The 12239-nt window shown below is 41.7% G+C and overlaps 1 protein-coding gene across 1 annotated transcript in view; it reads left to right on the forward strand.

Annotated features, from left to right (window-relative positions):
* MARCHF6 (membrane associated ring-CH-type finger 6) overlaps positions 1 to 12239 on the forward strand; it is a 46170-nt gene that overhangs the window by 31360 nt on the left and 2571 nt on the right. The window contains exons 20-25 of the mRNA XM_035124776.3: positions 1944 to 2013; positions 3674 to 3855; positions 4951 to 5085; positions 5606 to 5695; positions 9591 to 9723; positions 11804 to 11939. Of these exons, the coding sequence (XP_034980667.1) occupies positions 1944 to 2013; positions 3674 to 3855; positions 4951 to 5085; positions 5606 to 5695; positions 9591 to 9723; positions 11804 to 11939 (746 nt within the window). The remainder of the gene's footprint in view (positions 1 to 1943; positions 2014 to 3673; positions 3856 to 4950; positions 5086 to 5605; positions 5696 to 9590; positions 9724 to 11803; positions 11940 to 12239) is intronic.

Raw genomic sequence — 12239 nt, forward strand, 5'->3', positions numbered from 1 at the left:
TGTGATCCTTCACTCTGTGGCTGTCAGACCCAGTTGCAGAGGAAGCCACTTTATGCTCAGTTAGCCTTGAGGTCCGCCTCTCCAGGTTGAATGTATATCAGCAATGGCTCCTCCTTATCCTGGAGCAGGGGTCCCCAGACTTACCGGGCTTTGGGCCGGTGCCCGCCGCGCCGACTGCGCGGCGGGCCGGAGGGCGGGGGAGTGCGCGCCCGTGCGCATGCGCACACACACTTACTGGCGCGCTTCCCGGTCGGAAAAAATTGCCGAAAATCGCTTGTGCGCATGCGTATGGGCCTCCCCCGACCCGGAAGTGCACCAGAAATGACCTCTTCTGGGTCGGGAGAGGCCCATACGCATGCGCACAAAGGATTTTCGGCGATTTTTTTCCGATTTGGAAGATCACCGCCGCGCTGCGTGCCGTAAGAGCGGGCGGCGGCAGTGGGCGGCGGGGGTCGTCGCTGGCCGGATTGGGAGGCCAATTGGGCCGCATCCGGCCCGGGGGCCGTAGTCTGGGGACCCCTGTCCTGGAGAGTAGTGACTAGTGGGGTGCCACAGGGCCCAGTCTTATTCAACATCTTCATCAATGACTTGGATGATGGGCTTGAGGGCATCCTGAGCAAGTTTGCAGATGACACCAAATTGGGAGGATCACACTTCAAAATGACCTTAACAGATTAGACAACTGGGCCAAAGCAAACAAGATGAATTTTAACAAGGAGAAATGTAAAGTACTACACTTGGGCAAAAAAAATGAAAGGCACAAATACAGGATGGGAGACACCTGGCTTGAGAGCAGTACATGTGAAAAGGATCTAGGAGTCTTGGTAGACCACAAACTTGACATGAGTCAACAGTGTGATGCAGCAGCTAAAAAAGCCAATTCGATTCTGGGCTGTATCAATAGGAGTATAGCGTCTAGATCAAGGGAAGTAATAGTACCACTGTATTCTGTTCTGGTCAGACCTCACCTGCAGTACTGTGTCCAGTTCTGGGCACCACAGTTCAAGAAGGATACTGACAAGCTGGAACGTGTCCAGAAGAGGGCAATCAAAATGGTCAAAGGCCTGGAAACGATGCCATATGAGGAACGGCTTAGGGAGATGGGTATGTTTAGCTTGGAGAAGAGAAGGTTAAGGGCTGATATGATAGCCATGTTCAAATATATAAAAGGATGTCATATAGAGGAGGGAGAAAGGTTGTTTTCTGCTGTTCCAGAGAAGCGGACACGGAGCAATGGATTCAAACTACAAGAAAGAAGATTCCACCTAAACATTAGGAAGAACTGTTCGACAGTGGAATTTGCTGTCAAGGAGTGTGGCGTAGTCTCCTTCTTTGGAGGTCTTTAAACAGAGGCTTGACAGGCATATGTCAAGAATGCTTTGATGGTGTTTCCTGCTTGGCAGGGGGTTGGACTGGATGGCCCTTATGGTCTCTTCCAACCCTATGATTCTATATGTGGAGATCTAAAATTCTGTATCTTTCATGGACAGAAAGCTAACACCAGGCATCCCCAAACTGCGGCCCTCCAGATGTTTTGGCCTACAACTCCCACGATCCCTAGCTAACAGGACCAGTGGTCAGGGATGATGGGAATTGTAGTCCAAAACATCTGGAGGGCCTGGCTAACATGATTCTCTGAAGTTTTCAAGTACAAAAAGTGGTTTTTGAGTAAAAGAATAAATGCTTAAGATGGGCATTAGGAGAACCAGAAATGTTAATTACTTATATTCTGACACAGAGCCTGTTGCTTTGTCAAAATGCTTTCAGTGACTTCTAGGCACACAGGGTATTTCATGAATATATTTTCTACTTTTGACTACAGGCTCTCATACAACTGGAATAAAATTGCTAAATTTTAAGGTGTTTTCCAAATGTCCTTTTTATTGCTCTTTTCTTTGTAAATAGATTTTACAATTTTTCCACTTCGTTTTTGTGTTTTTCAGATATTTTTGTTAATCATTTTCATGTGTATAACACTACTGATAGCAAGTCTTATCTGCCTAACGTTACCAGGTATGTATTTCACAGTAGCAAGTTGTTGCTGCTGCTGCTTATTAACATGTCCTTGTTTACTTAATTTCAAATTGCTTGAATAGAAAAATAAAATAGGAAAATGCAATGCAGAAAACAGCGTATCTTCTGTTGTGTGGACTTTGAATATGCTGATCTTTTTTCATAAATCAATATCTAGACCAGTGTTATTTAAGTAAAAATGCAAGTAAATGGTCATTTTGGCATCTTTCATATTTATATTTGGCAGTTATGGTGTGTGCTTACTAAAATACCATGTTGACGCCTTAAAGCTTTTAGAAATTGTTTCAACTTGCTCACTTCATATAATGTGAATATGAATTTTTATTGGGCCAGCTAGTTAATTTAAAGCTACAGTCCTAGGTATATTTACTTGGAAGTAAGTCCCATTTAACATGGGCAGATTTAACATCCAAGTAAATATATGCAAGATTGGGCTTCCTGACCACGGAGTGCCTTAAATCTTGTAGCACAGCTGAAAAATTAAATAGCCTCTTAGAAGATAAAACTCTTTTACTTGCCATGAGCCTATAGCCCAGGGGTGGGGAACATTTTTGGACAACCAGGCCAAATTTTTAGCTCCCATTCCACCACGTATGTAGTACAACTTTGGCAGTTTGCTGGACCTGCCCACCTATCAAAATTGACTGGTGGGAGAGAGATCTGCTTCACCAGCATTAGCTGGTTGACATTAGCATTAGCTGATTGACAGGTGGGTGTAGTTTGGGTGAAATGGCCTTGTGGCCCAAGATTGGCCCCCGACCTCTGCTCTAACCATAGATGGCTTAATCAAAATACCTGTACAGATACTAGGGATGGAGATGGGGCTATTCAGCATGGCCCTGCCATTTACTCCTATATACAGCTTCACAGGGGCTAATAATACCTTAAGGGGGCTAAACTTTTGTAGTTACTTTGTCTGGAAATATCACATTTTTATCCTGCCATTCCTATAAAGAGTTTGTGGTGGCATACATGGTACTCCTCTCTGCCCCCTCTTTCCAACTGTTTTCACAACAGCTCTGAGAGAGAGGCTGTAGGCTGAGACACCATGACTAGCTCTAGGCCACAGCTTTGTGGCTGGTCAGGAATTTGAACCCAGATCTCCTGATGCAAGCACCAAATAACCACTGTCCACATGTCTTTTGTAAAGAAAAATGTATTCAGGCACTATTCGTTTGGTACATATCATTTTAACAGTTATCATTGACTTTGTGTAATCTTACAGCCAGGGAGTATTTTTGACCTGACACTTGTTAGCTCCTGAAAAGTGGGGCAAATGTTTTGCAGATTTTATTTGACTTGGTTTTTCTTTGTGCAAGATGGTTAATAAATTTAATATTGGGGTTAAAACAAAATTGGATCTATTCAAATTAGTAGCTGGGATGTAATCAGCTCGTGAAAACGTAATGTAACTTTTTACTTTACTTTCTTTGTACAAGTAATTCCCATTCAATATTACAAATTGCTTTTTAAACTTCACTCTGTTCAAAAGCAGTTGTCATGCATCACTGGGGGCTGCAATTGAGTGAGAGAAAACTCTGAAACTACTTTGCTTATGAATTCTCTGGGCCCATACCATTTTATGGCTGTCTGGCAGTGTGTGTTTCTTTTACATATTCATTAATGTTTCTGGTTTTAGTATTCGCTGGCCGTTATCTGATGTCCTTTTGGACAGGGACCGCCAAAATCCATGAACTATACACAGCTGCTTGTGGGCTCTATGTTTGCTGGCTTACAATTCGGGCGGTGACAGTGCTTGTTGCTTGGATGCCACAGGGCCGCCAAGTGATTTTTCAGAAAGTTAAGGAATGGTCCCTCATGGTAAGTCATTTGAAAAATTGCATTTCTTTTCAGTTTCAGGAAGCACTTAATTTATGTGGCGGGAGTGTTTGTCTAACTATTCAAGAAGCAACTGTGACAAATATGGGCCTCCTCTAGAAAGAGGAAATCAAAGAAATAATTAGTTGTAGCATTTCCCCCCAAACCGCCACAGGTGTCATGGCCTTCAGTTATTCACCAGATCTGGGGCAACAAAGGCTGGAGGGTAATGAAAGACCAGAGCAACTCTTTAATTTATTGAAGGAGAGGAGCCTAGGTCTCTCAAACCTGCCTTTGAACTCTTGCCCTCTGAGCATAAGCTGGAGTGGAGAATTTGGCAAAGACTATTTAGTGCTGAACCTCACTCAGCACATGGTAGTACAAACTTCCTTACTTTGCCTTCACATATTTTGGGGAAGAGTTGTAGCATTGACAACTGACCCTGGGTATGAACCCTGGTGAGCTTTTGTTCATATGCAGCCATAATCACAATGTGCCAGCTGAAGGAAAGTAGACTTCATTTCCTTCATTACTCTCTCTGCGGTTTCTCTGATATAGTTTGTCAGAGGCAGCTGCCTTAGAAATTACTGCTCTAGAGGTCCCACTAAATTCTTTCTAAATCTGGTTCTGCGTATTTGTTTCTCTTTGTCCATTGAATTGTGATATTGTAGAAGTACAGACGGGACGCGGGTAGCACTGTGGGTTAAACCACAGAGCCTAGGGCTTGCCAATCAGAAGGTCGGCGGTTCGAATCCCCGCGACGAATCCCGTTGCTCAGTCCCTGCTCCTGCCAACCTAGCAGTTCGAAAGCATGTCAAAGTGCAAGTAGATAAATAGGTACCACTACAGCAGGAAGGTAAACGGCGTTTCAGTGCACTGCTCTGGTTCGCCAGAAGTGGCTTTGTCTTGCTGGCCACATGACCTGGAAGCTGTACGCCAGCTCCCTTGGCCAATAACGCAAGATGAGCGCCACAACCCCATAATCGGTCACAACTGGACCTAATGGTCAGGGGTCCCTTTACCTTTACCTTTATATGTATAGACACAAGGTTTTGAAGTGTCACTAAATTAAGTTTTCTCTCTTTTTTTACTTTTTAGATAATGAAGACATTAATAGTTGCTATATTGCTGGCAGGTGTAGTTCCACTTTTGCTTGGACTTTTGTTTGAGCTGGTTATTGTTGCTCCTTTGAGAGTCCCTCTGGACCAGACACCGCTATTCTACCCATGGCAGGTCTGTACTTTTCGTTTTGAGTGCTGTTGTAGAAGTTAGGCTTCTGAGCTCCCTCAGGGAACAAGGCGGGGAATGAATGAAACTTCAAGAGTTCCAACTGTTGTCTTTTGAAGGAAATAAAACTACTGTAATGAATGTGGCCTTAGAATTTTCAGCTTCATTGTAACTGAAAGCAAACTGAAAGCAAACATAGGGCTATTTTTATATATTCCGTGCCTTTTCACAAAAAAAGTATTAAAGGTGATTTGCATAAAATCAGTACAAATACAAATAAGATAAAAAAATCAAGTGACATTCACATTTGTAACTTAACTCTAAGTATGTGTGACGAAAATAACACACATTCATTTCATATATGTCCCTGCATCTATTTTCCTCCCCTTCCTTTGTATTAGCAAATTCCCCACATTAGCAAATTTTAGGCAACAATTTTGGGTAAGAGCCTGCTCACTTTTACTCTACAATCACTGTGCATATTGACGATAGTATAGAAATAATAATTGTTTTCGTTTTGACTTAGGACTGGGCTCTTGGTGTTCTGCATGCCAAAATAATTGCTGCCATAACTCTGATGGGCCCTCAGTGGTGGCTGAAAACTGTTATTGAACAGGTAAGAACTGCTTCTTTGGTGCAAGGGAGGCAGACAAAACATACAGACCATTAAATTGGCCATACTAGGGAACCTGTTGCCTTTCAGAGCTTGTTGGTCTGCAACTTGCACCGTCCCTGACATTTTGGCTATGTTGGCTGCGGCTGATGGGAGTTGGAGTCTGATAGCATCTGGAGAACTCTAGGTCCCTTATCCCTGGTTTATTCTGTTTACTTCTTCCTTAGCTATCTCTAAAACTTAGCATCTTTCCTCTCGCTTGGGAGACTTTGGCTTGATCCCCATAAAGTATTACTGAATTTTCAGTTTGGATCTGTGTTTTCCTGACCAAGAAACTACAAAATAGCTCACATCTCTCCCCTCTCCCCAAAAGCATAAATTACAATGGGTTATCACTCAGAGGAGAATGTGACAAAAGTTGACAAAGGTTTTGCACAGAAGGGATGTCACTAGTGTTAAGGGAAAAAGCAGGGAGAAAATATAAGTAAATTTTACAGGGCTACTTTTGGTTAGATTTCTCAAAGCAAATATAACAAACAAATTAATTGTTAAACAAATTGCAACAAATAACTATATACAGTGGTGCCTCGCTAGATGAATGCCCTGTTAGACTAATTTTTCGCTATACGAATAGGTTTTGCGATCGGAGGTTGCCTCGCAAGACGACGAGGTTTTCTATGGCCGCCGCTTCGTCTTGCGAAGCATGGCCATAAAAACCTCCGATCACAAAACCTACATTTGTCTAGTGAAAGGGGCATTTGTCTAGCGAAAGGGGAACCAGCTGTAGCAAGGGAAGAAGGCAAAGGAAGATCAGCGCCTCAGCAGCTGGTTCCTCTTTGTATTCCGCTAGTCTCTGCCGGTGAGGGGCAACCAAAACAGAGATAATGGGCTAATGCTGCCAATTTCTTCAAAAGTCCAAAATAAAACAAGCAGCACGCAAAGGCACCAAATTCAATCAAGTTTCAATCCAGTATTATTAATCCAAAGAGAAAACAATAAGAGAACCATATACAAGTGCTGACACAAGAGCCAAAATCAAACGTTAAACAGATAGTATGTACAAATTAAAGGCAAACCAGTCTTTATAGTCTTTGAGGCTATCTAGCGGTCAGCAAGTGGCAGCAGGTCGAACGAGGTGTCAATGGTAGTAGACAGGCTGCCGGCGTTTTTTTGCCTGTTTCGCCCATATGACGGGCTTCTTCAGTAGTTCTCCTTGTACTTTTATGTTTGGTGAGGGGCAACCGGCAGAGACCAGCGGAACACAAAGGGCTGTAGCGCAGGAAGAAAGGGGGGGGAGAAGTGGAGGAATGGATCCGTTCCCCCACTTCTCCCCCCGCCACCACGCCATGGACACCCGGGAGCATCGGACTGGGCTTCGGAGAACCGCTGCGCCTCTCTGAAGCCCCGTCCGATGTCGGCTTTGTGCCAGGTGGCAGCAGGAGAAGCAGTTCCTCCACTTCTCCCGCCGCAGCCTGGCACACATGGGAAGCGGATGCCGGCTCTGTCGGGCAAGACGAGGGTGGGGAGAAGCGGAGGATGAGAAGCGGGAAGCACCCCCCCCCCACGATACAGCAGCGCCGGAGCAGCTGGAAGTCCCCGAGCCAGCCAGCAGTCCCCCAGAGCCCATAGGAACGCATTGAATAAGTTTCAATACATTCCTATGGGAAACCAGGACTCGCTAGACGAATTTTTCGTAGGATGAATTGAGCCCTGGAACGAATTAAATTAGTCTAGCGAGGCACCACTGTATGTGTGTGTGTGAGTGTGAGAGAGAAGAGAGAGAGAGTGATTTATTAGTTTATTTCAAATATTTATATTCTACCTCCCGGCCTTCATTCTCAAGACAGCTTGCAATGAAATTTAACAATTCATGCAATAAAATGAAGGCAGTAGCCGAACATGTTATTGCTCGCTCAGTTCACAGTATAGGACAGTTTTGATGAATGAGATTAATAGTCTGCCATGCTAATGAAATGACAAATGCATTGGCTGAACAAAATCCAATCCAACAAATAACACTATAGAAACCTTTTTTATTATATAAGGCACACTTTTATCAATTATTTCCCCCAAAGGATGTGTTTCTTATTGATTCCATGAGTTGAACATGCTTTGTTTCTATACCTTCTAAGTTTTATTTCTGCTTTTTAAAAATTTCTTGTTCAGATGATCATATCCTGGCTCAATAAGATGCTTTGTTCCTCAGTATAACCTAGCAAACAGTTGAGGAAGTCTTAAGTTACCTATAATTTTCGTTTTGTCTGAACTGGGAAACTGTGACAAACAATTTTGGAATAAGCTAGAAGCTCACTTGAAACCATGACTTCATATTCTGTCTTGCTACAGAGTCATTAGCCACAGTTTCCTTCTTCAGATATAACAGGAAACTACAGATATTAACTGAAGATTTCCTGGTTTTGTTATGGGAAGGTTTATTCAAACCTCCGTTAAGCCATTATCATCTGAACATGGCAAATGTGAAAAAGATCACCCTTATATAGCATCTTCAACATATGGTGCCCTTGGTTGTATCATTTTAAAAACTGAAATGCCAATATGGGTTAAATCCAACTGTATTATAATTTTACAATGGTTTGCTAATGGTCACATGGTGTAAGCCATAACCAAACCTTGCACACACAGTATAAAAGATACTTTCCTTTTTAAAAAAACATATGCACTATAATGGAGGCATCTACACTAGCAAGAAGCACATTATAGACTTAAAATCAACTTGAAATTATTAAAGTGTATTTATTTTATTTAAACAATTTATATACTACTTAACTACAATCATCTCTAAATGGTGTGCAATGCAGAAGGGTAAAAGTCAGTTAAAACTATAAAATAAGACTTCAATTAAAATGCCTGCTGGAATAAAAAAAGAAGTCTTCAGTTGGTGTCGGATGATCAATAGGAAGAGAAGCTGTCAGACTTCAACTGGAAGGGAGTGCCACAGAATTGGGCCCATAATACAGAATGCACAGCTCTTTGGAGTCACATGCCTGTTTCCTTGTACATTTCCCCCCATTTTTATATAAACAAATGAAGCAGCAGCTAACACATACAGTACTCTGTTCCCAGGTGTCCCTCCTCCCCCAATTTTGGGTTTCTATCTGTGTTGAGCTTTTTGTTTAAATACTGTATATTTTTATTTCTATATATTGGGAGAAAAAATGATCTTGATTATTAGGGCATAAATAATGGGTTGTGTCCAACCAAGTTGTCCCATTTGCACAAAGGTTTCTTGCCTGTGCAACAAAACCTCTCCCTCTCCTTCCCAAATCTGCTTTAGTTGATTTATATACTAAAACACCTGTTTAGTGATACGTGGAAACTAAATTGTAGTTTAGCTCTATGTGGATGAGATACAGTGTCCCTAAGCAAAGTGTCTGCAAACAATAACTTTGCTTTTAAAGAATGAAGAATGGTGAGTCCTATGAACCAGGAATCCTGGCTTCAGCAGCAAACTGTATTAAGTTTCAAAACAAGTTAACGTCAACTCATGGGTTATGAAACTGGCTTCATAAACTAATATAGTTTGTTGTAAGCCAGGATTCCTGGTTTGTAGGAGGCAGCAAGCCAACCTTAATTTGTAAGTGAAACTACTTTCTGCAGAACTGCTCTTGGCTGTGCATGGAGGGGGAGATATGCAGGCTCAGTAATTTGTTTGGGCTTGCTTCAGCCTGCAGCTCATCTAGATAGCACTAAACCATCATTTACATGCAAATGCTGATCTTAAAATATTAACTGCCACATTTAATGCTAATATTTTAATGCTATAATACCGTCATTCCTTCTTAATCATAAATATGGAGATTTTTGTATGTAATAAATTTAATGTCAGGTGCCGGGCAGCCATCATTCATGCAACTTGACTGTGGTCTTATTTTTTCAGGTTTATGCAAATGGAATTAGGAATATTGACTTACACTTTATAATACGGAAGCTTGCAGCGCCTGTTATCTCAGTTCTGTTGCTTTCTCTTTGTGTACCTTACATCATAGCTTCTGGTATTGTACCTTTACTAGGTAAGTGCAGATGGGCATACAGATTTCATTGTGTGGGTCCCAGCTTAAGATACAAATCGTGAAAAATCTTTTGTTAGAATGTCAAATGAGTGTTCTGCCAAGCATGTCCATTAGGTAGCTATACTTTATTTACCACATTTTGTATCTTGGCCAAAGGTTCAAGAAGTATTTCATTTGCTAGCTTCAGTGAAAACATCATGTTACATCATTTGGAGAGATACATAGTTTTGGCCCTTCTTCGGCCATCATTCGTAGCCAAGTAAGATTGTCTTCCATAAACATAGTTTTAACAATGAGCCCGTAAGTGACGGTGGAGGCCAATTCTGGATCCACACGTCCTTCCACGGTAGGGACATTGGTTTCCGGGCGGGAGTTGATCACGGTGTGGATTTGCCAAGCGTGCCTTTCTCTTAGCACGTTTCTCCCTTGTGTCCTGAGTTTGAGTGTCTTCAAAGCCCATGACACCTTTGGTAAAGGCTGTTCCCCAATTGGAGTGCTTGAAGGCAAGTGTTTCCCAATTGTTGGTGTTTATCCTACTTTTTATTTTTAATTACCTTGAGAGTCTTTAAACCTATTTTGCTGACCACCACATAGATCCTGAAGCTGTTTAGCAGCTGATAGGCTTTAGCTGAAATTTAGAGATTCCCAGCTTTTGTTTTCAAAGAAATGTTTTTCTAGGTCATTAAAAATGAATTAGAAATATGTTCTAAATTTGAAGGTGGTGGCTAAAATATCACCCTAAAAAGAATCATTTCAGGTAAACAAAAATAGCCTATTAAATATGTGAATATTTATACAGTAGAAACTGTACAAAATACATAAACAACAATCAGATGGGGAGTAGGGCTACTACCACAAAATAGCTAGTATTTTAGAATTCAGTAACAATGCAATATTGGGCAACCCTACTCAGAAGAAAGCCCCAATGAGTGGTATTCACCAAACCAGCACCGTTGGTGGAAGCTCTGCAGAAGGGCTTCCGCTTGTGCAACTGGGCTCCTTTCCCCTCACCCTATGCATTTCTGAAATTGGCTTGGGGTGGTGGTGTCAGGAGAACCCATGAACCACACATGGGGGAGGAGAAGAGGGGAGGTTGCTCCATCTAGCAAGCTGAAATGCTTGTGCAGGTGGAAGAATTGGAAGAGTGTGATGTTGAATTCCACATTTGTAGCCTTGGAAGTACTGTATTTTTCCATCTATAAGACGCCCCCATGTATAAGACGACCTCTATTTCTTGAGCCCAAAATTAAGAAATATTTTAAACATTCCATGTATAAGACCCCCAATTTTAAACTTTAAAAAATGGGGGGACATAGTCTTATACATGGAAAAATATGATATATCTAGGACATAATGAGCTTATAATCAAATAAAAACATGGCTGCAGCATTCAAGATTGAATTATTGATTCAGAATTATTTGTATTTGGAATTCCCCATTTCAGAGCTGTTCAGGTGAATCATACAACTAAATTACAAATACAAGTTTGATGACTTTACAGCGTTTGCAGTGTGGCTGTAGTAAATGGTTTCTCCTTGTAGATAAGCAGTGTGCCCTTCCCCAGAAAACACTGCTTTACTTACTTTGTTCTGTATGTGGCAGTAACTTGCTAGGGAGTAGTGGAGAACGGCTTATTGAGCAACAACAAATGTGTTCATGTTCTGAGCTTCCATTATAAAATATGGTTGTCCCTACAATGGGAGAATATGTGGGGTGTGTGACACGGTAATAAACCAAACATGAAACTGGATATTAAACAGGCCATAATTTTATTAGCTCCAGCTTCTATGAATTCAGCTTTCTGGCAGCCTATTTGTAGACATAAGTCTGAATACCAGTAAGCAGAAGAGGTTTCAGGAAAAATCCTTCTCTGTTCACATAAACCAGCAGCCACTGAGCACCCATAGCAAAGAGACAAGCCCTGCAGCATAAGGCAGGATCACTTGGTGGGATGAAAGGCAAGAATCAAGAGATTGATATTGGTAGAGTTTTGCTTGTTGGTTGCTCCAGTTCCAATATTTGAAATGTAAAGCCTTGATTTTAACCTTTAGCTCATTTGCTCTTGCTAACTTTTTTGCAGGTGTCACTCCTGAAATGCAAAACCTTGTGCAACGTCGAATCTATCCTTTTCTGCTCATGGTGGTGGTTTTGATGGGGATCTTATCTTTCCAGGTCCGTCAGTTCAAGCGCCTTTATGAACACATTAAAAATGACAAGTGAGTACCTACATTAGTAAAGTTCATCAGTTCTGGGGCAGTAATACTAGTCTCCTAAAGTTTTAGGAAGCTAGAAGTGATGGATAGATTTTGGAGCATTGTGAAAGTGGTATTTTAAACCTTTCCTGAAGCATCTGGGATGACAGAATACTGGATCAGATTTACAGTGCTTTGAGACTCAATAGAGTTGATAATGTCATTGCCGCTGGAAACACTGAAAGCTTTTCTTCAAAACCAGAAATTTTGTGAAGCAATTCATGTTGGTATGCCATGGCCTGCCCTCTCCCATTGCCTACCCAT

The sequence above is a fragment of the Zootoca vivipara genome, chromosome 8 (assembly GCF_965207765.1).
Source record: "Zootoca vivipara chromosome 8, rZooViv2.hap1.1, whole genome shotgun sequence".
Classification (NCBI taxonomy): Eukaryota; Metazoa; Chordata; class Lepidosauria; order Squamata; family Lacertidae; genus Zootoca; species Zootoca vivipara.